Source organism: Anopheles darlingi, chromosome 3, assembly GCF_943734745.1.
Source record: "Anopheles darlingi chromosome 3, idAnoDarlMG_H_01, whole genome shotgun sequence".
In the NCBI taxonomy this organism is placed as follows: Eukaryota; Metazoa; Arthropoda; class Insecta; order Diptera; family Culicidae; genus Anopheles; species Anopheles darlingi.
In genome coordinates, this window is record NC_064875.1 from 7,013,967 (window position 1) to 7,039,095 (window position 25,129).

Consider the following 25,129-nt stretch of genomic DNA (forward strand, 5'->3'; position numbering starts at 1 on the left):
GCAAACAACCGCCATGCTCAGCGGGGTAGGTTTGTGTGCTCAGCAGCACAAGTGTGGCTCAGGACAGAGAGGATTAAGCACGTGGTGACAATGTGTCCATTGATTAGACCATTTATCAACGATACTGAGGACAATTCGGGGTTTGTTTGCGCACATGGAGTGTTCATTTAGTTGTAGTGTGAACGCATGCAGTTCTAAGCAATCGAATCTTTATCATCAGATAATTTAACTTAAGCGTAGAAATGTTTGAAAAACAACCTTATATTGCTCCCGGTCAATCCAAAGTATTGCCATCCGCAACTGATATCGTACAAATCTTTGAGCACAGAAAACAAATTTGTATTTTCTCCTAAATGAATAGGAACATGTAATATACGTAGGAACAGAATCATTAATATATGACATTTATTTTACTTGATCAAACAAACCCTATCACCGTCGAAGTCGCTGTGGCCAATCTAGATCGATGGCCATCACATCGAGCGCATGAATATCGACCTCTACTCCGATCATATCACGAATGCTCGGTTTCGTTCGTCCGAAATCACCATGCACAAACTCCTTGATGTACGTGCCGGCCTGTGTCTCGAGTTCGATCACCATGGCGTTCGGATTGTCCCGACAGGCCCATGCCTGCAGCCGGTAAACGTGTCTCGAGCGCTTGAGCAGCGGTCGTCGGTGCAGCACACGCAAAGGTGTTACCTGTTGCAGCTCAATAGTTTCATCGACCCGTAGTCTACGAATCATTTCCTCATTGACCGGTTCTGTCGTCACGCAAAGTGCCCGATAAAACTTGCGCTTTTCACTCTCATTTCCCCGGATGTGCACAAGATCGGTGCGTTTAACTAGCTGCAAATCTCGGATCGATACCGTACCCGATGTTTCCACCGCTTGTTCCATCGCCACTGCGTTTTGTTCCGGTAGCTGGTCAGTTAGCGCATTTGGGATTTCCAGCACGAACGGCCTCCCTTCGCCGAGGCAGCGCACATCGACATCCTCCCGACCACTGGAGGAGAAGATGAGTTGCCCTTCCGGAACACCAAAGTGGGGTGCAATGGCTGCTTCTAGCGTTTCCTGTACACTTCCCTCCATCAGCCGCTTCCCTTCGATAATCCACGGTGTCTGGCTGAGTGTTCGTGACCATTTGTTGTACCTTCCGGCAACGAAAATGGTGGGGCCTGTGGCAGAAATTTCTCCTCGCACCAATCGAACGTTCTCCGAGGATACCGGTGGCACCGAATAGTGGGCACGGAACAGATTCACATCGATCACATCCGGTGTGAAGTGTTTTTCGAACGCATTCCGTGTTAAGAATTCCTTCCGCGTATGCTTGTGTGCCTTTCGGCCTGCGAAGATGCCGGGACTGATCCGCTCCAACGCTTGCAACTCCTTCTGTTCATTGTCGTAGGTATAGGGAACGGTCACCATCACACCATCCACGGAGAATGGTTTATCGAGCGCTCGTTCGAGCCGGGGGATGAGCACCATCTTCAGCGCATCTTTCACGGCTATGTCTGGCAATGTTTGCTTATCGAAGTTGTCCGGGAAACGTTCCACCACATCGTACCAGAGCGAGAGTTGTCGCAGGTGCAGTACGAGCGGTAGCGATATCGATGTGAAAAATCCGGCCTCACATTTACTGTAACGCTGGAACGCCTCGCTCTGCTTCACCTCGTCGGCCAGCGAATCGAGGGAGTCGAACAATCCTAGGCAGGCGATGCAGACGTTTTCCTTCACCCTTTTACTCTTCCGCTCTCCATTTTCTTCCTCGGTAGCAGGATCCACCAGATTAAGCTGCAAAATGGGAAGGTCCCGGTAAGAAACAGAAGCACATGTCGAGAGGGTTTCCGGCGAGTCTTTACCTTTACCAGCGCGGCTTCAATATCGATGAACGCCTCCTTGGTCGCCTTGAGAAATCGTAAGCAGCACACTCGACAGCAATCCACCGACCGGAGATACTCGAAGATCGTCTTCTGCTTTGTCCCCATCGCTAACTTTTCGCAGGAATCGCCGGCTAAATCCTTCCTCGTGTCCTTTTCAGATTTCATGTGCGTTAAAAGTAAACAAACGAGTGAGAAAGCAGCTCCATAGTGAAAATTTACACGAAAATGAATTCACTTTCCCTCCTTCTCAGCATGGCGGTGGGCGAGCTCACACAACTTTTCAATAGTGAGAATAAAACGCTTCTCACGGGCATATGGGGTTTACGTGACGACACCACGGAGCAGTTCTCGGGAAGAACACCTGAAATCCGCGAAATTCAGTGCACTTCCGCTTCCCTGATCGGCCCCGCTGTCCCGACCCCGTGTCCTGTTCGACTTCCGGCTCCATCACGCCAGAATGTCGGCCGCTGCCTGTACGGCCGTGCTGAAGCGCGAGTTTCCCTCGATCGACGGTGAGCTGCTCTCGTACGTGGAAACCGTTTTGCAGAGCAGCGCGGACGAGTTCGAGAACGGCGAGGAAGTGTACGAAGCGGTCGGTGCTATCCTGCACGAGGTATCGCAGGACAAATCGGAAGACGACGTGCGCCAGATCTGCGACAGCTTCCTCCGACTGCTGAAACCGGGTCGCGGTGGTGGCGGCGCAGGTGATGACGAGGATGATGACGGTGGTGGGTATGGTGGTCGACAGAAGAAGATCCTTTCCGCCCCGGTCCATCTCGGGGCGATGGCGGCCACCCAGGAGTCGACCGGTGAGGACGTGCAGAGCATCTGGGTGATCCAGCGGGACGACAGCCTGAAGGTCGACAGCCGTAAGCTGGAGAAAGCGGAAGCGAAACGCCAGCAGAAGCTCGAGAAACGGCAGGAGGTGAAAGCGGCAGCGGCCGCTGCCACCGCCGGCAGTACGCCTACGCTGCAGACGGCGACGGCATCGCAGGTGATCAGCAAAAAGGACAACAAGATGGAATCGAAGGGCCTGAACCGGTCGATGGATGTGCGTATCGAGAACTTTGATGTTTCCTTCGGTGATAAAACGTTACTGCAGAATGCCGATCTGCTGCTGGCCACCGGTCGACGGTACGGTTTCGTCGGACGGAACGGACTCGGTAAGACGACGCTACTGAAGATGATTTCCGGGAAGCAGCTGCAGATACCGAGCCACATCACGGTGCTGCACGTGGAGCAGGAAGTGGTAGGGGACGATACGACCGCGCTCGACAGTGTGCTCGAGGTGGACACGGTGCGGACGGAGCTGCTGGAGCGTGAACGGGAACTGAATCGTTTGATTGCGGCCGGTTCCGCCGATGCTAACCACAGTACCGAGCTGTCCGAGGTGTATAATCACCTGCTGATGATCGAAGCCGACAAAGCACCGGCCCGTGCCTCCATCATCCTGAATGGGTTGGGTTTCACGAAGGAAATGCAGGCCCGAGCGACGCGTACCTTCTCCGGTGGTTGGCGAATGCGACTGGCGTTGGCACGGGCCCTCTTCTCCAAGCCGGACCTGCTGCTGCTCGATGAACCGACGAACATGTTGGACATTAAGGCCATCATCTGGCTGGAGAACTATCTGCAAAACTGGCCTACGACACTGCTGGTCGTATCGCACGACCGTAACTTCCTCGATACAGTGCCGACCGACATCCTGTACCTGCACTCGCTACGCATCGAAACGTTCAAGGGTAACTACGAGCAGTTTGACAAGACGCGCACCGAGCGCCACAAAGCGCAGCGACGCGAGTACGAGGCTCAGCTTGCGCACCGGAACCACGTGCAGGAGTTCATTGATCGCTTCCGGTATAATGCGAACCGTGCGGCGAGTGTACAATCGAAGATCAAGATGCTGGAGAAGCTGTAAGTGTCCGGCCTATTGGAAGCGTACCGTTTCGAGGACGGTATTGCAATTGAAGCTTTTGTTCCGTTTCAGACCGGAACTGAAACCTGTCGAGAAGGAGATCGAGGTGACGCTCAAGTTCCCCGAGGTGGAACCGCTTAATCCACCGGTGCTCACGCTCACCGATGTCCAGTTCCGATACAGCGACGGTAAGGTGATCTTCACGACCGTTAACCTGAGTGCCAACCTCGATTCACGGATATGCATCGTAAGTCACGGCGTTCCCACAGATCCAGCACGAATTCTTAATATGGTTTCCCCGTTCGTTTTTAGGTCGGTGAGAACGGTGCCGGTAAGACGACGCTGCTGAAGATCGTGGTCGGGCTGCTGGAACCCACCGGTGGACTGCTGCATATGCATCGTGGCGTACGGCTTGGTTACTTCTCGCAGCACCACGTCGATCAGCTTGACATGAGCGTGAATTGCGTCGAGTTGCTGCAGAATGCGTATCCGGGCAAACCGATCGAGGAGTACCGTCGGGTGCTGGGCAGTTTCGGAGTTTCCGGTGATCTTGCGCTGCAGGTCGTGGCGAGCCTTTCGGGAGGACAGAAATCTCGCGTTGCGCTGGCCAAGATGTGTATGGGCCGACCGAACTTCCTGGTGCTCGATGAACCGACCAATCACCTCGATATCGAAACGATCGAAGCCCTGGGCAAGGCAATCAACAAGTACACGGTAAGGAAATAATGGATTTCAGCTCGATCTTGTCATATTTGTTTTAACGGTTCGTTCGTTCACCGTTTGCAGGGTGGCGTAATTCTGGTTTCTCACGACGAGCGGCTCATCCGTATGATCTGCAAGGAACTGTGGGTGTGTGGTGGTGGTACGGTCAAGAGTATCGAAGGTGGATTCGACGAGTACCGGAAGATTGTGGAGCGTGAGCTGGAAGCAATTGCTGGCTAAAAGCAAAGTGTCTCCTCGTTACATAAGCGACCGAGCACTACTCGACGAAACGCTGCTCGTCGCGCGTTCCTATCGGCATCAGCGTATTGCTGCCGTCACGCCTTGCTGTTTGTCGGAGTATCATCTGGCACCTAGCTTCCTCTGTTCCTTCTCTTCTTTCACTTTTGTATTATGTTACACGCGGGGATGGTCTTGCGGTACAAAAGGCTGTTATATTTAATCCGCATGTCGCATGACACGATAACACGAAACCGAAACAACAGTTCGAGATGCGATGCCGCGAGTGCGCAAGGAACGAGGTTTGGCGCAAAAACAAAATCCGGTAAAAATACAAATTATGAAAATTGTTTACAACAACCCGTCTCACCAGAAGTTCATACTAATACCCTCCGGTCGCACAATCTTGCCTTCGGTAAGTATCTGCGCGATCAAACCCTCTAGCCGCGCCTTCGGACCACCGGTATCGATTTTGTTCAGTGCCGTCATATAGTCACCCTGTAGGACGCGTAGCACTTTGAGGAACTGCTTACCGTAGGCTGCGTGAAGATCGGCACCGGCCGTTTGCAGGAACTCGCAGATGAGAGTCGCACAGATGTCGGGTTGCGGGAAGCGATTCAAGATGTTCGTTAACCAACGCCAACCATACTCGAGCCCGTGCGGATGTGGTGTCGGATCGTCTCTCCTTGGTACCGTCACAATAACGGCAGAGTAGAGACGTGCCAGCCCGGACATACGCTTCAGATATTGATCTTGCTTCTCGAGCACTCCATCCACGAACCGGTAGCCGAGTGTTTTCAGAAACTCCTCCTGGCTTTGGCCCTCCAACTGAGGCAAATAGTATGGTACCATGTAGGGGCACTCGCGGTGTAGATAGGCTAGGAAGAACCGGCCAAACTCCGGAAACCGTTGCCACAGTGCCACCACAATGGCAGCGATCGGGAAGGCAGCCGATGCGTTACTCGATATGCCTGTATCGGCTTGACTCTGTGAAAAAGAAATTTATGAGAAGAACTGAAGACATGTGACGGTGCTGCTTGCTGCTTACCACAAACTTCTTGGCCAGTAGCATCGTACAGTAAGTGCGACCAAGCGGATGCCCATTGATGGAAACCGTTGCATCGCCCACCTTTACGTTTTGGCCGCTCAGTAGGGCGGCCAGCTTATTGTACTTGTCGATAAAGTGCTCCCGGTTTACACCGGAGATCGCATTAACCGGGATGTTGATCGCTTTCTGGCAGTTGAAGCGGTACGTTTTCATCGAAGGATCATCCATTAGCTGTTTGACTGCCGTTTGGTGCTGCTCGTAGAAGCTTTTCACCTCCATATAGAACTGTAGGCACTCGGGTGAGACGGGCTGAAAGAAGGGTTCATTTTCTGGAATACCGGGTGCTGTTGCCGCAGGTGCAGTCACTACCCCGGGCACGATTCCAGCAGCATCGGTACTGTCAGCAGGCTTTTGTTCCTGCTGCTGCTGAGGTTGCTGTTGATTCACCGCTTCCTGAGTTACAGTTGCCGCAGCAGCAGCCGCAGCTTGCTGCTCCTGATTTCGTTGTTGCTCAAGCTGCTCTTGCTGTTGCTGCTTTTGTGCACTTTCGATTTGAGCCACTATCTCCGTGACCTCGCGGTTGGCCTGATCCAGCAGCTTGCAGTATTCAGCCGCCAGATCGACCTCCACCTGGTTCACCTCATGGTTAGCGTTGATCGTTTGAAGTAGCTGCTCAAAATCTTTCTGCAATCCACGGACCGTTTTCTTTTGATTCGAGAACTTGGTCGCATGTTGTACACCGATCGTCGTAAGCGCTTTGGTGAAGGCTTCCGTCCCGGCACGGAACTGGCCATTGTGGTGGCGTATCGTTTCGATAAGCTGATGCTTCTTTCGAAGTTCTTCCTGACGACGCTTGAACTGTGCAGCAATATCCGTGACGCGGCGGTTTTCTTCCTCGATTTCCGCCTGCCGACGAGCGGCCGCTTCCTGTGCTTGCTTTTCCTGCTCCTGAATCGCGCTGAGTAACCGCCTGTCCGCTTCCTGCTGCTTACGAGCGACGGTTTGCTCCGCTTCGAGTATAGTTTGCTTCAGCAACGCTTCCCGCTGTTCATCTGCTTGGCGGATTTTGGATTGACGCTCGGCGAGTGACTTCCGCACGGTCGCAATCCGCTGCCGCTCGAGTTCCTGCTGGTGCAGCTTGGAGGTAACGGTTTCACAGTTGGCCGTGACATCCAGGTGAGGTGTGCGAACTTTAGCTGGCGGAGTCTTTTTGTTTGCCGGTTCTTCATCCGTTCTGCTACCCGAGGGAGTCTCATTCGAGACGTTCGGGTCGTTCTCTTTGGCAGCCTCATTGTTGTTGGAGCTGATATGGATCTGCGATAGATCTGGACAATCTGGCCCCAACGTGCGCCCCTTAATGTGGGGAGATAATTTGGCTGCATTACGGAGGACGGAAATTTTCATCGACTCAAAACCCGACAGCAAATCATCCAAGTTGAGCTGCAAAATGGCGCAAAAGAGGTTGGAATTAATCTCCACGCCAGGGATTAGCGGACGTTTATCCTATTAATATTCCTACATCACTGGTTGATGCCATCGTGTGACCGGGATCACTTTTATCCTTAAAAAATCTAAAATTCCAAAGAAATGAATTGAAATTTATCCGAGCGTGTGTTTACAAAAATATCGTTCGAGCAGTGATAACAATCGTGCACTTTGACACTCGAGCAGTCGTAAATTCGAGCAGCGGTTTGTTTTATGTGCCATCTTTGTTTCTCCTTCATTGCGCCGCTATCATGCCGTCTCGCTCGTGTGAGCTGGTCGAATGCCGCAGCCGTCGCTTGCCGTCGCCGTCGCCGCCGTTAAATTTTCTAAACCGCGAACGAAATATGCTCGAGTGTCCCCGAAATTCCGTGTTTTAAAACGCGCGTGGAGTGTGTAAAACCTGTGAGTTGTGAAAAAGAATGTTTGTGCTGATTTGTCGAATTATTGTGAAGTGCAAGATCGCGTCGATCGCGGATCAGGAACGCTAGCGTTCCCCCCTCGATCGATCCGGGGCTGGTGTTGGTTGAGATCGTAAAGCGAAAGTCTCTTGGAGCGGGTTTTAAGCGGGGAGTTCGCGATCGCGCAGGAATGGAAGGAATTCAAGGGTTTTTGTGCCAACGCAAGTGGAGCTGACCCCGGGGAGGGTCAAAACGTGCAATAATCAAACCCCATCATCACATGCGTGTCCGTTTGGTGCCGTTACACATAAACAAGGCATCGCCAAAGTCCGAAACAACAGCTGCGGCCGGCTCGATAAGATAAACCTGCCTCAATCGCCCCAAAAACACCTGGAACAATGACGAATCGTGCACTAGGGCCTCGCGTATGTCCCACGAGATAAAACGAGGAATGTGAATTGTACCGGAAAGGAAGGTGTCGCTGATGATGGTGGTGGTCTTTTGCTAAGCTCCTTTTACCATCCTTGGAAAGATTGCTTTTGCGGATCCCACGTACCTACGACGAACCTTCGATGACGATATCTCGACTCCGGATGGAGTTTTCTTTTATTTTTACACCGATCGCGGTATGCCCTGGCCTAAAGGTCAACGGTGGCGCAAGCCGTGAGTTGGCACAGCATCAACGCTTTGCCGCTAATCTGTTTAACCCCTACAGTGATCGGTTTATAGGTTTGCAGAATGGGTTCTTCTTCGATCAGCATCGAAGTCTTTAAATCCTTTCTTCCTGCTTCCCATTTTCTTTTGCCTGTTCTGCTGAAGTAAAGAGGCTTACACGGTCCCGGCATCCGGCCGACCGGCTGGTGGAAGTGCTTAGAACGAAAAAATATTTACCTTTAATTGAGGTCACTTCCGATCCTCGCGTTTTGATGGTGAAGGTGCCAGTGATCCCTAACACGATTTCCTTTAACATCTTACCCAAAACCATCATCCCTCGTCAAGAAGGCCATGCTCCCCCTTCGGTGTAATTAAACCCAAATCCAAACAGCCCGGAAACTCGCCCATTGCCGGGGCGAAAGTATAGCCAGCGAAGAGCCTCGCGGCATGATCACGATCATAACGTGGGGTGTGCATGGAGGGAAAAATATGTGGAATTTCTCGCTTATGATGTGTGTGTGTATGCGTCGGCCGTTGGTCTAGTTTCCCTGCCTGCCAGCTGCTGCTACTACTGCAACTAAAACGCAAGTAAAGTGAAGTTTGCGGTGCTGGAAAGTGAAGTGTAATTCCCCCCACATGATCACACGATCTACAAGTTGTGAAACGCAAAGGAGGCCAAAAGGCGCTACGCATTTGTCAAAATATGTTTTGGGGTGTTCTAATTAATATGTTAACGTTTGTTTAATGGAGATTGTGCTGCGCTACGTGGTTCCGTTTTGAGCAGCGAAAGGTAGCGAGAGAAGGAATATAGCAGAGATCACCGTTACGTTCATCGGCTTCACTTTGTTTGGCATCGTTAAGCCGGCCTGGTCTGGTCTGGTCTGGTCTGGCTGCTCCCGGTTGCGCCGCGAAAACAAGGTAGGTTTCAATCAAGCGCCACTAGCATTCGCCGCGGTGGTAGTGGTGGTGGTTTCTCTAAAGCCAGGTTGGCATATTTTCCATTTCATCCGCACCAAAGACCACCCCTCGGACGGAACAATCCCAACAGGGGACAAACAATACACAAATTCACCGGTCACAACTATCTCTATCTCTTAAGGTGAGAGGAACATGAGATTTGTGGCGTGGCGAAGGGGGGAGTAGTTTGAGAAGTCGAGATGAGGCCGGCCAAAGATAGCCTTTCTCTTCACTAGGGCTAGGCAGAGGTGAGGTTGCGAGAGGTCACTAAAATATAGGCCAACCGCGAGAGAGGCCAGTAGCAGAAGTCGCAGCCGCTCCGTCGAGGTAGCAGAACGAAGCATCAGTTTGCGTCTCGTTCTCGTCTTCACCTTCTCATTAGTACCGCGTTAGAGGAGCGAGGAATTTATGTTGCGCTCCTCTCGGCCTGTCGAGGTAGAGCTGCGGCCCGGGTTCAGGTTCACAAGGGAGATATCTAATTGATTCTACGACAACATCAAACGGGACGGAGATGACGGCGACGACGATGACGAGCAGAGCGGCGTTCCCAAAAGAACAGGAGGAATACGTTGTTTGGGGAATTGTAAAACCCAAATTAAGACAATCAGCGTTGTCGTCGCGCCCTCACTCGGCGTCGAGAGGGTGTCCAAGGTACAAGCCGTGCTGTCCCAGACCGGGGCAAGCGATTGTGTTGTGAGAATTTCCGCACTACCGCCTCACACCTGGATGGAAAGGGTACCACAAGTCGCTGATGGTGCGATTGCGTTTTAGGGAATGATAAAATTGTTTCAAAGTGCGTTGCTGATGAAGATTAAGATGGCGCGCGGAACTTGACCCAAATGCTGTTCGTTCTGGCGCTAATTGTAATCTAGCTTCAACCATCCATATTCATTTTTTGGGAGCGCCCGGGGTTAATAAAGGCACTTGAAGCGTATTAACGTGCACGTTATGAATGGTTAATGTTGCAACAGAAGCAGCATCCTCTTCGGTGAGGATTCGTAGCACCGCAAATCAGTTTCCTTCCGGGCAATCGGGTATACTGCATCATGCACGCTTGGTGATGGTGCAGCTTTTCCTTGGTTAGGGGTCCTCCCGCTGGTGTTCTGGTTGGTTCGTTCCGTGGTCCCGAGGTTTCTGCACGCTTCGTTAGACGCCATCATCGACGCACTAGACTCACTGTTTTTTTTTTTTTTGGGGGGTCTGAATGCCCATCCTCCAGTTGGGTAAGCAAATTAGTTTTTAAAAACCTGGTCCCCGGATCGAGAGAGTACCAGCGTGAGCGAGCTCTACATTCACCTCGCCCGAGAAGTGACCATTATGCTCCCCTTTTGGCGGTGGAGCACAGTACAAATGATTTCCATTCCGAAACCCCCAACCGATGGACGAAGTGACGCACTTGTTACGCCTCGGTTGGTACGGTGCGCTGTGTCCGGTAGGGGTTCCGGTGCTGATGATGGCCAGTTGCAAGAAATGCAGCACCAGACCAGAGGGATCGTGGATACGCTAAAGAGAGCGAGAGCGAGAGAGAGAGAGAGAAAGGAAAGGAAGGTTTCATGCTTCGTAAAGCGCATCGGTCAGCGCAACCGGCCGGAGATTCAGAATGAATTGAATTTCAAGGGAGAGCGGGGGGACCGTCTGGTGGTACAGGTGAGCTGCAGTGCCCGGCCAGAAATCTGGAATGTGGTTTGGCGCGCGCACTCTGATGTGATGGTGTGCGTTCGCGTTCAGGGTGCCGATGAAGTGTTGACGGCTCGGGATGCACAGGGGCAAGAATCCCCAAATGGAATGGGCTAGCTCTGCAAACGAGTTGGCTCTTAAACTGAGGAAGACTGTGGATAGTATTTCAGTATTATTTTGTTCTTCCAGAACTCACAAAAAGACACATAATACCTGTGCCCACCATTATAGACAGGTTGTTGTTGTAGAAGGCGATACTTGTGTGTTGCATCAGAGTGGCCAGGCTGGATCGCAAGTGATACGGCATTACTGATGGCCGGTTGGCCAGTTCCACTTGTAATCATTATCGACAATAGCAAGGTTCCCATGCTATCAATAATTGATAATAACTTCAACTACCTGACTCCAACCAGATAATGTCAAACTAACCTTGCGAAGAGTCGAGAAGACTTTGAACCTGTTAAGGTGTCTCACTACTGAACAGTTCCGTTGTCGTGCGAAATACAAGAGAGGAATACCATGTGATCGTCATGTGATCTGCTGGCGCACGGTAGGAATTTACTAAATTGAATTAGAAGGCATAGGAACTGTCTGTTCAAGTACATTTATCTCAATGATTATCTAAAGCTACCTACGTCCTTTAGATCTTGCTTCTGCGTTGTATAGATACTATCGATTTTCACTCTATAAATTCATGTTTTCCCCCAGATCTACACACTAGGGCAACGGCCATGCTACAGCAGTCCCGGTGGCTTGCCATTGACCGGCCGGTTTTCGACCCAGGTCTACAAACGTCAGACGTCGCTAGTGCTTTCCACGCGGTCGATGTGGTGGCGCGGCCAGACCGGCCAGACCTAGTCTTACTTCACCGCAAAACCTGCTTCGAAACCGCCCGAATGCGCCCTGCTACTGCTGCAACCCTTCGCACTCGTTCGCACAACGGTCTGGTCTGGTCTGGTCCCGGATCGGACCGGACACTGTGTGTGCTGCTGTTGCGTGTATGTTATCCGTACAATGATCCGGATCCGGTCTACCGGTCCGCGGGGTGTGGTGCGACGTTCCTATCGAGTGGCCATCGCAGTAAGGGTGAACCAGGTTGGTGGGGAGACGCCTTTCGGCCAAACCGCTTTCAATGCGAAAAGCAGCGACTGCACCTCTACACGTGCACTCCGATCGTCTCTACATACCTATGCTGCTGGTGATGGTGTGTGGAAAGAGATGAAAGACAAACAAAAAAGGGGATAAAATTCGCAAACCACGATGCGACACTACGATCGCGAGATGATGATGATGATGATGATGATGATGATGAGCCATCACCGCGAATGCGAACCCAAACAAGTTCGTTCGCTCTGGCTGCTGCTCTTGTGTCGTTGTATTTCGCTCGATCACGATCCAGCATCACGTGGACAAACCGCGGGTGGTTTTGGGGGATTTTATGACCTTGCGTTTGACACGTTCGGGGGTGGTTGAAGTCTTTTGCTAAAAAAATAAAATTGTTGAGACAGTGTGTCGAGCCACCAACCGTAACAGCATGCTACATCGACACTCTGTGCACAAGCCGATGCTGGTTGTTCGGCTATTAAGTTTCTGTTGTCGGTCCTTCAGTTTGCATCTTGTTGCGTTAAACAAGCGCAAGCTGATATGGACTTGATGAACGTGTTCTGGTTGAGAGTACTTGAGATGAACGAGTGTCAAATGTCATGTCTGTTAATGTAACCATAGCAATCACTTCACTCTTCTGCGTTGGATACTTTACTTAGCAAAAAAAAAGCAAATAGTCAAGCTACACAGATATCACGAGAAGATTACATCAATGTGAACGATGCAAAAGAGAACAGACAAATAAGGAAATTTAACATAATGATGTGACGTTAAATCGATACTATACCTGGTTCAACCGTAAAGGAGAAGTTAAAACCTCAAAACAAACTAGAAAATGTTTAGATGCCTGCAATGAATGCCATAAGAAAGGCTAAAAAAAAGTGGAAAATGTTAAATGATTTGGAATCCAACACCTTTCTCCAACTTCACCTTCTGCTTCTCTCCGTCGCCCTGTAATATATCACTCGACACATTCGGATTTCTCTGCTGCGCGCCCATCCCATCAACGTGTGCGTCAACGTCTTCGCGTCCAGGCGTCAAACTTGGTCACGTTGGTTGTGTGATGCGCGAAGCGTGATTTATTCATTTGCAAACCCCATTCCTGCTGGCCTGCTGGTGTCCGGCTGTCGAGACGGTTTGCTCTGACACTTGAGTGCGCTCGCGTTGAGCTGTGTGTGTTTGTGTATGTGTTTGCATTCGATTAGATAAAGCGGAGGCTAGCAGCTCACAATGCAACGAGCTCTCTAGCTCACTGTCCCATTTCGGGCAGACGAACGATCGTTGTGTTAGCATAAGTGACTGACATACATCGCACCAGCCGGCTAGCCCTTCTCTTCGCTGTGTAAAGTTTGCTCTTCGTTTAATTAAAATCAATGTCTTAATGTCTTAATGCTTCTTGGGGCCCTGCATTCGGGGCGCTGAGGTAGCCCTAATTTGAGAAAGCTAGACCACAACTGGTGGCTTTGCCGAGCGTTTTCTCCTTAGCAACAACATTGTTGCATTAGCCCTTGCACTAGGTAGATCCAGTAGATGGCATACACGATATCGAGCATTTGGAAACGCCAGGCCACGTATATCATTCCGCAAATCATTAGCAAATAAGCCACCAGCTGCTTGTCATCGACCGTACCGGTGAAGTCTAGTGCCGTTCGATCTCTCGTCGTTGCAGTGCGGTCCGATCCGGACCCGGTTCGCTATCCATATTTCGCACAGAAGATGGCAAACAACACCGTCCGGGCCGGCCACACTACAAATCATCCGTGATTTGTTAAAATTCACTCCGTGCCGTTCCGGTAGTTTTCCCTTCCCATTGCCCTGGGTGGGGAAGAGGGTGCTGGGTGCTGATTAGAGATTAATATTTAATGCTCTCACTATTTCGCCACGGTGCTGGAATGCTGGATAATGAAGGATGCGCGTTTGGTTTGCGATTTAAGTGAATCCATTTCGAACTAACCGCTGGTGTTGCGAAAGTGTTGACGTTGATGTGGAGAGGGAAGCCTTCCCACTAATGAGGTTTCAGCTGTGTGAGTCTTTCGATGCTTTCGTTTTCACGCGCGCACTTCTATTAAATATTAATTAATTGCCACACTCAATGGTGCTGTGGTCTTCGTATCGATCAGCTCGAACAGAGTGCATTTGGTCGAGATGCACTTTCCTTGTTTTTCTCGCTGCTCGCCGAAGGTGATTAGATGGTGTGCTTTCTGGCGTCAGTACCCCTAGTCGACACACACACACACACACATATACGGATCTCCGAACGAAATCTAATCTTCGCGATCACGCTCGTTTGTAGCGCACCATTTTCTCCTCTTAATTGATTCTAAGGTTCTCGTTTACGATCGAGAACCGTTTAACCGACTAACAAGCCACTTGTGATGGGAGGCACCAGCAGACCTCCCCACCACGGGGGTTTTGGTTTCGATTGTGGAAATTGCAAGAGAGCAAAGGCACTCAAACGAATCACGCGATGATCTTCACACATTATGAAAGAAGAGCGTTCAGCTCTGTCTTCAAGTGCTCGCTAGATCATGATCGTCGAAATCGTTACTGTCGGCCGAGCTTTTGCGAGCTGTTTTATGCTTTTGTTGGCCATTAGATACGGCCGGGCCAGGGAAGAGTTGAAGGGGATACTAGCCCCCCTTCAAACAGGTCGACGTACTTGGCGAAGAGGTCACTATCGCTTTTTTGGGGGGCGAGGAAAATATGTGTTGATCTTTCCCCACTTCTAATGATCAGGAGCTTCATTCGAAATTCAGTATTTCACCAGCAGCACCCCCGAGGCGTGTGCGGGGAGTGATGCCAAATTAGGTGGCCTTTTCGCGTTTCGGTTGCTGCAACGCTCGCACAATCGTCTGCTTCCGATCTTTCCGCTCTAACGGATTTCATCGCCGGTGCCGAGATCCAGAGGTCATGGCGGCGGTGGTGGTAATGGTGGTGGAATTCGTTCATTAAGGTGGAGGCTTCTTCATCGTGGCCGCGTAATGGCAGGTGGAATGCCGAGACCGAATCTACCAACAGTAACAGCAACAGAGAACACAATAAAAAAAAGGCGTAGAGAAAAGCTTCTTTCCTCTTGGGCACGGGATCAGGTTCACGATCACGGTTAAGACAAATTAAAACGGGTGTTTGCTTTCCTTCTTTAATCGTTCCTATGTAGTACCCCTTGCCGCCATACCACCACCTGCCTGTGGTCTATGTCTATGGGGTTAAAATTTGGCGGTTTGTTTTTTATGACGCACTTTTGATCATTACGCAACTTTACCGTTTTACTGGGTTCGTCTTCTTCCCCTCAGTTCTTGCGTTCAGCGTGAGATAAATATGGCGGTTAGCTTTTTTTGGAGGTGGCGCCGAGTTGTTTTTTTTTTCTTTCGGTTTTGTATTTCGTTTTGTTTGTTCGATCTAACCTGTTTCCATTTCTTTTAATGAAGAGTAAACGCGATCGTTAATGGTTCCGTTCAATTTAACGAAAGAAGGGCACGAGCCTAAGCTTAAAACGGGGAGGTGTTGACGCACTTTTAACCCATATTGCTGCTGAATAGTTCAAATCTCCCGAGAGCGTCATTTGCTTTCAGAGAGGCTGGCAGATCGTAGTTCACTTTGTTCATCGCTTGTTTAGAAGAAAATCTTTATAAATACGGCCACGCCCGTAATATATCAACAAAAAAAGAAGAAAATTGTTTTTCTATTTTCTAGGCCACTATGATTGTATGAGAACGATTTGTTGCCAGCAAAATGACGATCAGGATAGTTTCTTTCCCGTTTTTTTTGTAAACCAAATTTAAAAATTCATACTATAAACTCATGAAAAAATTGTAATGTTTAATCTTATTTAGTAACTGTTAAAAAATGCGACCAATAAAAAATTATCACATAAAAATAGCATACCCGGTTAACGGAACAGGTGTCCAAAACAACAAATTTACAACAACAATCGATGATCTTCGGCGCCCTCGGCGTAATTCCTATTCCTTAGGAGTCCTTTTTTGTAAACCAAGAGCGCTGACATCAAGTGCACGTTGCTATGCACGGTATCGAAGATGAAATAATAAAGTGCCCCCATACGGTTCTGTTTACGATAGAACCAGATAATGTGTCGCGCGCGTAATAAAAAAAACATCGAATTAGCGTCACGCGCGCGTACAACCCAGCTGTTTCATTGATTTGTTTCCCGCTTTTGAATCTCCCTTAAAAAAGATATTTTAATAGCCGATCCCCCCTCACCCACGTGAACCGCGTGCGTGTTCATCTTGGCATCATGTGTCGCTTTGAGCCGGTGAGATTCGGCAGCGAGGAGCGGAGTGGAAACAAGCGTCGATCGTGTGCGGTGGTGGTGATAGCATCGTCCACGAGAGCATGATGCGTACACGGTGGTTGCAGGTTCGGCAGCAGATGATAAGTGAACAAAACAATGATGTTTCCGTTCGTGAACGGAATGAACTTACCCCTTTCGGGCCGGTCTGCGCTCTGCGGCTGCGTCAGAGTGGTGCTTCGGCGATGCAAGAAGAACAGTCGTCCACAAAATGAAGTGTCGCTCGCATAATTTTTTGATGTTTTTTCTATACGGGTACATTAGTAATGAACATTAATTGAAAAAATAATAATCTCGTATTATATCAAATTTTTTATGTCCAATAATTACAATTTAGATTTCACTGTAGTTTCTATTGAGGCTTCTTGAAGGTCTTCTTCCTAACTCAACCGAAAGAACTTGTAACAGCTATAATTGGATACTAAATGTTGATAAATTACTAATCATTTAATATCGTCCATCGTCGTCAATAGCAGCAGGCGTATCCCAACGAAATATGATTTTTTAAAAATAATTGGAATGATTCTTGCTTCCACTACAGGTTGTGCTTTAAATTTTCAATATGATTTCTTTTGTCACGATTTGAAAATTTCTCAAAAGCTAACCGAGAAACGCAATCGCATAACCGGTTCCCTAGTTCGTCATTCACTGTACGCAGAGACCGGTTTCGGTGTGACCACTTCTCGGCATCTCCCTGTACCACAACACAACCGAGTGCGTGTGTAACGGTTGGCCGAATGAACCCAACAACTCGCCTAACCGAATGAAACCCAATGGGGGCGGCTGCTAGTACTCGTTCCGTGGTTCGGGCGCTTAGTTGTTTTTGCGCGCTCGCCTTCGCCGCCGGCTACTATTTGCTACTGCTTGGCGTGTTAGTGTCACACGCGGCGTGTGTGTGTGATTTTGCTTTGGTTCCGAGAGCGCTTTAGGCGTCGAGAGAATGCAAGTACGGCGACGGCGGTTGGAATCTGCTGCTGGAAGACCCCGTTCTTAGTGTTTCTTCGGCGAGTGCATGCGGTGCGTCCGGTCGGTCCGGGCTGGTGGCTTTATGTTTGATAACTTAAACATACCGAAGCTGCATATCCGCTTATCGCCAGTTGGCCAGAGTGGCGTGTTGGTGATAAGTGATTGTTTCCCCTCCCTTTTCCCAGGTAATGCCAGGAAGGGAAAATTCGTTTCGTTGAAGAGATCGATCGAGATTCGCTCGATTGCATCCCCCTCAACCGTACCCACCACCCAACCGTGACCGTGAAAGTGAAATATTAGCAAAAAAGAAGGGGTGAAAGAGCGGGGTATGGGGGGGGATGGGAAACCTAATTTAAAATTAATCTAAGTTTAATCTCCGGCCAATCAGTTCGTACCGTTTGATGCCATGCCCCGGTGTTTTCCCTGTGTGCTCTCCCAGTGGTTCTCGAATACGTGCCAGTTGCAACCGTGCAAGGTGCATCGTTTAAAAATAATCCCATCAGTCTCCACAACATGCACACATACACACACACGAGCGCGTGTGCATAGCGCACCCGCTGGTCATAGAATCGATACCGGGATGATAGAGTGGCCACCGTTATCTCGCTACCATCGTGCGCCGGTCATTTGCGGTCAAAAATCGGTGACCAATTGATTGCGCGCACCGTCGTGTGGTTAGCCGGGCCGTCAGTGACACAGTACCGTGGTCACGGCAGCATCCATCTGTTCCTGTGTGCGTGTGTGTGTGTGCGTCCCGTGTGGTTTCGCGTGTCTCTAACCGCGTTTCGGTTACGGAGATTCGCCAATTCGTGTCGCGTCGCGTCGCGTTGGTGCGGTTTGTTATTCTTGCTTTTGGCACATCGGGGGAGAACCACACAACACCACAAGAAGAGCGCTAGAAGAGGCTGTCACGGCATGACCTTGCCCGGCACTAGTGCACCAGCTTCAACCATAACAACGAACGCGAAGCGAACCAACAGCGGGGGCAGCGAACGAGTGATGTGTGTGTGTGTGTGTTTGGAAATGGACCGGACGTCGCGTGGTCGCGTGGCGGCGGTATGCTCGCCATCGACATCATCCGGTGGTCGGCTCTAATGCTGCTGCTCCATCGAGTCATCTCTTTCGCTTGACTGCCAGTGTCACAAAGGTAAGCGTTACCGGTGGTTACCGACATCCGGCCTTCAACCTTAGGATGGTGCAAGTGCCTTATGATGCTGCACGATTGTGGAAGCATAAATTTGGATGAGAAATAGACATATTTGGCCCAACATTAAAAAAAAAAACAACATTTTGAAGAAAAGAGCGATTCAATTTAAACAACAAAAAAAAAACCGATTGTCTATGCACTGTCCTCTCATCAATCCCAGCGAAAGCACCACCGGAAATAATTCCTCTCATAATTTTCCCTCGTGCAGCAGGTCGTCGGCATAGCATCAAAGACCACCCACCCACCAGGGGGTAGTTCCGGGGTTAAGGAAGAAACATTATGACACTTTTGGGGCCAATAGAGTAGTAAAGAGAGGAAGACAAAGTGCAGTTAAAATGTTAAGTGAATTTCCTCTCGCATTTGAATCATCATTACCGCAAAGCGTAAGGCGGGAAGGTTCCTCAAGCGGAGTTCACGTTTTGGGCGCGAGTGTTACGCTCGATTTCGCACGTTTTTCCACCCCGATCCAAGCGTGCGGGGTGCGGTGCCATTTCCCGCGCCATTTTAAACCTTTCTCCACTGTCCGCGTGTCCGTATGTGTGTGTGTATTACGCAAAAACGCTTTCTCCAACTCCCAACTCAACCTCAACGTGCACGGCTGGACACTGACAGGCAGACAGGCTGGAGCAGCTCACCAGCAATACACCAGCATACTGACCTGAACCGACCGGCCAATGTTGTTCAAAGTCTCTTCTCCCCATGTTCGCCGCCTGAAACCGACATGCACTTATCGGGGGGTACCCGGCTATACACGGACACCCAGTACGCGTGTACCGTTGTTACATATTGGAACATGTAACATGGGAGGATGAAAGGTGTCTGCATCACCCCCGAAGTCCTGTGGCAGTCTAGGGGATTGAAAAGTGGTTGGCTGGTTGGTTGGTTACGATCTCCCGCGCTCCTCGATAGGTCGTGCTCCTTCCCTTTCACTACATCCAATCCCCTACATCGCGCTTAATACGCTGTGCGATCTGGCGTCGGTCGAGTGGTCGAAAACCTCACCTTCGCACGGATCTCTCCCTGGACAAAACGTGGGAAACATGGACACGTGTGTACCACCACCCACCACCACCATGGATGGCTGCAACACATATAATTAGTGAATTCCGTCCACCTACCGCCGGGGGGGAGGGTCGCTCGGTTCGCCATTCGATTATCGATCGGTTATTGGCCGATCGGAGCTGTCGACAGCTCGTGGCTCATCATGTAGTGTGGCTCGCTAGGGCTGAACGGTGCGCCGTCCTTTCATTGATGAAAAGTTCATCTGCTGCGAGTTTACAGGGTACACTGGTTGGAAGCAGTTGGTTCTTGGAAAACCGAAATTCCATCGAACAAAATTTATCCTCCATATTGGCACCGCACAGGATTCGCCCTGAAGAAGGATAGAAGTGCTACTGATGGAGATTAGATGACAGATGTACTACGCAGTTCGATCGTAGGATGCACTGAACGTTACTGGAATACGGTATAAGATTGGTTGCTTTGATGGCAGATTCCTGGAACAATTCCCCTATACAGAAATCAGTGAAGTGTGGGACTTCTTAGTAAACGTGCAGAACTCCTCTTGACAGCCTCTTAACAGCTTCTCCAGACATCTAGTAGTCCGAAGTGGGAAAAGTATTGCCGCAACCTTGAAAAGACCTTCCAAAGCAAATCCACGAAATTAGTACTCAGAGCAATTCGAAGTAACTTCCAACTAATTTCGATGTTTACTTAACAGTCGTAGAAGGACATTTCCTACTGGCAGCCCGGAAAGGCTAGAGCGATTTCATCCGGCTTCCGTCAATAGCTGCCTAATGACCATCAACAGGTCGACACTTTCAGTCCTAATTTGGCCACTGCTGTCTTTATTTCTGTCACCCCTAGCGTACCTTTTCGTGTTTGGGCCATTTGCCAGAGCACTCGGACAGGTTAACCTTCCTGACCAACTTGCAAAGACACTCCTTAAACTGCGCCCATTATTCTTGCTGACGAACTTCGCGGGCAGTTCCGTTACTCTCTTCTATCATCTCGAAAAGGGTACTGGTCCATACCCTTTCGAAGAAAAATAAAACAAGTCGTCCATTCCCCCCAGCTTGTCACCTTTATTGGCATACTTTTACGCGTTTGGATACATTCCACACGGTCCCAAATAGTTCTACTAGTGCGCGCCGCGTGTGTTGCCAGTGCTCAACATCACCCCTTGCCGTCCCCATTCCACTCGTCAACTGCATGCCAAACGAAAATGGAATGCTGCTAGAGGTAGTAGGGGCGTCTTGTGGCCGACCTTCGCTCAAGTTCATGGCTTTTCGGGCCGTGTTCCAGTCGCTGTGATTCGGCTGTTGCGTCTTCTTGCTTCTCCTCCTCCACCTGCTTCTCACCACGCTCCCCATCGATTTCCGATCACTCAAATCTACGGCACCGGGACCACCCACCCCACCATCATATTGGTTAGTTTCGGTCCAATTAAATTCGACCTTTGGCTCTACTCGCTATTCGAGCGCGAACGTACTAATTGCCCATGTCCACGCCAGAGTCTCTCGTCCGAGTTTGCCAAAAGTGTCCGCCGGCACAGTCGCGTAGGAATCCGCAGAGTTTGTCAGTGTTGTTTTTTTTTTGGTGATTTATTTTCGGGCGATGTTTTGGACTTGGATCAACGCTCCCGACAACCCGCGAATGGTTGGGCGGGGTGGCCCCCAGACTGGTTAAAGCGCTCGGCAAAAACCGATACTGGCCTGTTTCGATTCCCGGTGTTGATCGTGTTTCACCCAGCGTATGTAGCTTTGGATTCGAGATTTGGACGGTATGTTTTTGTGTTCCCGGTGATTAATCTGAAGCCGGACCAGCCCACATGGGATGGGCAGCTACTAATACCGCTTCTACTACCACAACTAGCGGGACGATAGATTTTGTTCGAATCGATTATTTGTTTGCAATTTTGCGCGAATCCGCCATTTCCTGTTTGACCTCTCTCAGTCTGCGTGCGGTGTGTGTGTTGGGGGGTGGAATTGGTGGCGTGGAAGGGGAGGGCAACCATAAACACAGCCAGAGTGGATTTATTTGTTCGACCAATCCGATGCCAAATCGAATCACAAACCCTTTTCATCCGATCGGACGGTCCGCGAACCGAAAGGATCTTGGGGTTCACGGGAGGAAAACGGGATCAGTGGGTCGCCGAGGATGATTTAAATAAAGGTTGATGCTGCTTGCGATCGTGCTCGAAGGACTGTCTTGTCACCGGCACCGAGATTAAAGCCGCTAATTGATGGGCTTAGAGAGCAGAAGACGGCGAGGATTTTGCTTGTCTCCGTCTACCATTGCTGCGTTGTTTTGCATTGCTCCTCTCTGTCCGCTGTTGTGTTTATATAATTTCCTTTCTTCTGCTTTAAGTAGCGTCCTCTATTCAAGGCAAGGCAAGTAGCACACAGCTGATGCACGCTAGCAGGGAGCGCGTCGCAGTACATCATGTTAACACTTGTCGGTTGTATACAGATACAACTAGGAAGTAGGACTCTAGGAAGTGGTAGGATCTGCAAATGAAATCCCTACAAAGCAATCACATCAACCATGTCGCCCGGTGAGAAGGAGCGGCAGCGTCAACAGCAATTATCTCTACCGAGGGCAGACCAGACCAGTAGTACTGCTCAATGTGAAAAGCGTTACCCTCCCTTCAATCGTATCAAATGTAATTGATGATTTGTTGTTTTCCACTGAAATCGATTCAGTTGCCGCCTGTCAACTTGAAGCTGTAATGGATACAGCTCCATCGAGTGTGCCTTGGTGTAAGCGGGGGGACTAGGATACGGTCTCTCTTCACCATCTTGGCATGCTTCGAATGTGTTTTGTTTGCTTCCTTTTTGTGAAACTGTGCCGGTTCCGGTTCGTCCCGATCTCAATCGCAATCGGTTACAGAATCGAATGAAATCATCTGCTTTCCTCGCTACCATCTCTCAAAATGGATCCACACTCCACACACCATGCCCGTTGTCACTGTTTGGTGTTACCGATGATGAGTTTTAAATAGGATCTCCCTTTAAAGTATCTTTTTTGGCACTGGTTGCAGAAGGAAAATGTGGATTTCCTTTCTTTCTCTCTCTTTTTCTGGATCGCAGATATTGATGCCCGCTGAACGGTCTCATTCGAACATTCGACTGTTTCGCTGACAGCAGCCCCGCTCGTCGCAACATTGGCGAAACCATAAATCAGCATCCTTAGTGAGCTGTGAGAGAGAGAAAAGGGCCAAACAGAGCGCGCGCCAAACGCAGATGATGGAAACAAAGTAACCGAGCAACAAATGTTCTGCTCCCCGGGGGCCCCTCGTGGGGGAACTGTTTAGTTTTGAGTCGCCTCTTTTAGGTCACCTCAGAACCAGAACCAGACCTTCACCGCTCAGCTCGTGTCGCTAATGTTTGGCCGAGCAGATGTAATGCTCCCCCGCTTTCCTTCGGCACGCACATTTTCTCCTCGGACATTCCTTTCCCGCCCGCAAAAGGTTATCATCGGTTTGCTTATTTACGTGTAAGTATTTATGTTAGCGGCATCCCGCGACGACCTTGGTGCTCTAAATTCGGTTTTCGTGTTTGCTTTGTGCTACTCCCACTCTCCTCCTGCTTGCGGAGAAGGAGGCAGGGAGGTCGCAGCAGATGCTTCAGATGGCGATGCTGCTGCTACTGCTGCTGCTGCTGCGAGCTCTTTTGCGTTGCAGTTCGTTGCGGCGCGTTTGGTGCGGCATTTGAGGATTTTAACTTTTCCTCGTTTTTTGTTCACTGTTGTTGCCAAAATGTTGCCACATTCTCGAGTGCCATTTTGGATTCCTTTTTTCCAGCCACGGTTGGACCGTTACTGTTTACTCTGTTTGGTTCGTTTGGTTCGTTTTCATTTAATTTTTTTTTTCAACTTCGCGCTGCCGCAAACTCTGGTGCACGTGGTTTTCGTTTAATTATTATGATTTGCCTTTTATTTTCCATCGCGAATGGCGGTGGCACCGAGCTTATTGGGTTTTATGGAGTGGATTTCAATCGTACTTTACGGTGTTACGCATCGGTGCCTGTTTCACTTTGCAGCTCGCCATTATTTACAGATTAGTATGGCGCGCGCAATGTTGTCCATTATTCCATGAGCTGCTCCAGTGAGGCATAACCCCGTTTAAATTGTTTCAATAAAACAATTAAACAAAATTTAAAAAATATAAAAGCATGCAAGTGACAGGAAGTCATCCTGTCAATCGTCACGCATTAAAAAGGGAATCAAAAGCAACAAATCCTAGCAATCGCAGGATACGCCGCTTGTCAGCGAACGTCGACGGAACCGTTTTAACCTCTTCATACGCCCGCTTAGAAGCGGCTGCCAAAGACCAAAGAGCAAAGCGAAACCGAAACCTTACCAACCACATCTCCCCATCTGACCATGACATGGCCCGCGAATTGCGGTCGAATGTTTGCGCGGTTCGCGTTGATGTTGCAACGCACTTCCGCCGAACACACGCGCACGTTGCGTATTAACATTCGTCCTCTCTCTCTTCCTCTCTCTCTCTCGCTGCCGCTCTGCATCGCTGTCCGTTTCTCGATTCGAATTTGTGGATTTGCAAACATCGACCACCCACCACCAGCAAACCAACGAGCCAGCCAGAGCTCCCACACACACACACACACACCACCCTTCCTCGGTTGACCTTTTCCATCTGACCGAACAACCGAACCGAGCCGATCCGGCGTCGGAGATTAGGTTTTAGAGGGGGCTCTAGGTGGTGTTATGTTGGCTTCTTTTTCACAGTTTTTCTCCATGTTTTTTGATAGACCGGAAAGAGCCTTTCGGTCAGAAAAAGGGCCGAGATTTGTGTGCGTCCGTTGGCTTCCTGCGCGTTCAACGTAACGCAGAAAACTCGCTTACGCGTACTTGAGACGCGTTAACGTCGAAGAAGGAGGGCTCGATGAGCTCCAATTTCATGCCCCGGTTCAATGGTGGTGCAGCACATGGTAGCGCCACATGTATAGTAGCTACTAAGCTGCTGCTGCTGCTGCTGCTGCTGCTACTACTGCATGCAGTTCTTCCAATGTCGAGGACGGCGCGATCGTGTTTGTGCACGTGCACCAACGCTTACCACATCCTCGAAAGCCAACGCATTACACACTTTTTACGGTGCGGCGGTAACCAAACAACAGGTAAACTCGAATTCGAAACATACATTCCAATGGCTTCGCAAGGCGTTGCGCGGCGCTCGACTATGGTGGAGTGTTGTGGGATTAGCAACATAACGAACGACTCAAAGCAGCATAACTTCTTCATCGCAGCCGACAGGGCACCACTACGAGACAACCGCGAAATGGTTGCTTTCCCGCGTGTCTTTTGGGTCCCTCTCCCCCTTTCCACTCCCTTTTCGGTCGGACTTCCTTCTTCCAAGTGCGTCACCCCACCCGTCGACGCCAGGTGAGGGCGCAGCGCACCAAGACAGGCGACGCTAAAAGCGAAAGTGAAACAACGGAAACACCGGCACTACTGGCGCTGCTGTTGCTGCTGCTATGATACCCATGTTCAACGCCTGCTGCGAAAGTTCAATGAATCATTGACAGTTGGTGCGGTGCAGCTGCTGTGTCGGTTCCTGAGGGAACCGG

The 25,129-nt window shown here is 50.0% G+C and overlaps 4 protein-coding genes across 13 annotated transcripts in view; 2 read left to right on the top strand and 2 right to left on the bottom strand.

Annotated features, from left to right (window-relative positions):
• Positions 1–378: 378 nt before the first annotated feature.
• On the bottom strand, positions 379–2,041 carry LOC125953977 (putative tRNA pseudouridine synthase Pus10). The gene is made up of 2 exons (XM_049683879.1): positions 1,863–2,041; positions 379–1,794 (listed from the first exon to the last, which is right to left on the bottom strand). Exons 1-2 carry the CDS (start codon positions 1,986–1,988, stop codon positions 433–435), a joined length of 1,488 nt encoding a protein of 495 aa, XP_049539836.1. The 5' UTR covers positions 1,989–2,041; the 3' UTR covers positions 379–432.
• Positions 2,042–2,213: 172 nt separating this feature from the next.
• Positions 2,214–4,939, top strand: LOC125953947 (ATP-binding cassette sub-family F member 3). Its single transcript, XM_049683835.1, has 4 exons — positions 2,214–3,794; positions 3,868–4,042; positions 4,108–4,509; positions 4,582–4,939. Exons 1-4 carry the CDS (start codon positions 2,341–2,343, stop codon positions 4,735–4,737), a joined length of 2,187 nt encoding a protein of 728 aa, XP_049539792.1. The 5' UTR covers positions 2,214–2,340; the 3' UTR covers positions 4,738–4,939.
• Positions 4,940–5,087: 148 nt separating this feature from the next.
• On the bottom strand, positions 5,088–7,407 carry LOC125953949 (mRNA export factor Gle1). The gene is made up of 3 exons (XM_049683837.1): positions 7,302–7,407; positions 5,783–7,222; positions 5,088–5,721 (listed from the first exon to the last, which is right to left on the bottom strand). Exons 1-3 carry the CDS (start codon positions 7,317–7,319, stop codon positions 5,101–5,103), a joined length of 2,079 nt encoding a protein of 692 aa, XP_049539794.1. The 5' UTR covers positions 7,320–7,407; the 3' UTR covers positions 5,088–5,100.
• Positions 7,408–7,557: 150 nt separating this feature from the next.
• LOC125953942 (protein phosphatase 1 regulatory subunit 12B-like) overlaps positions 7,558–25,129 on the top strand; it is a 75,200-nt gene continuing 57,628 nt past the window's right edge. For 2 of the 10 annotated variants that reach the window (XM_049683821.1, XM_049683831.1), the window contains exon 1: positions 17,676–18,479. The gene's annotated coding sequence lies outside the window, so the exon portion shown is untranslated. Of the gene's footprint in view, positions 7,670–17,176; positions 17,518–17,675; positions 18,480–25,129 lie in introns of those variants that run through there. The other 8 variants (XM_049683822.1, XM_049683826.1, XM_049683824.1 and 5 more) reach the window with 8 other exon arrangements.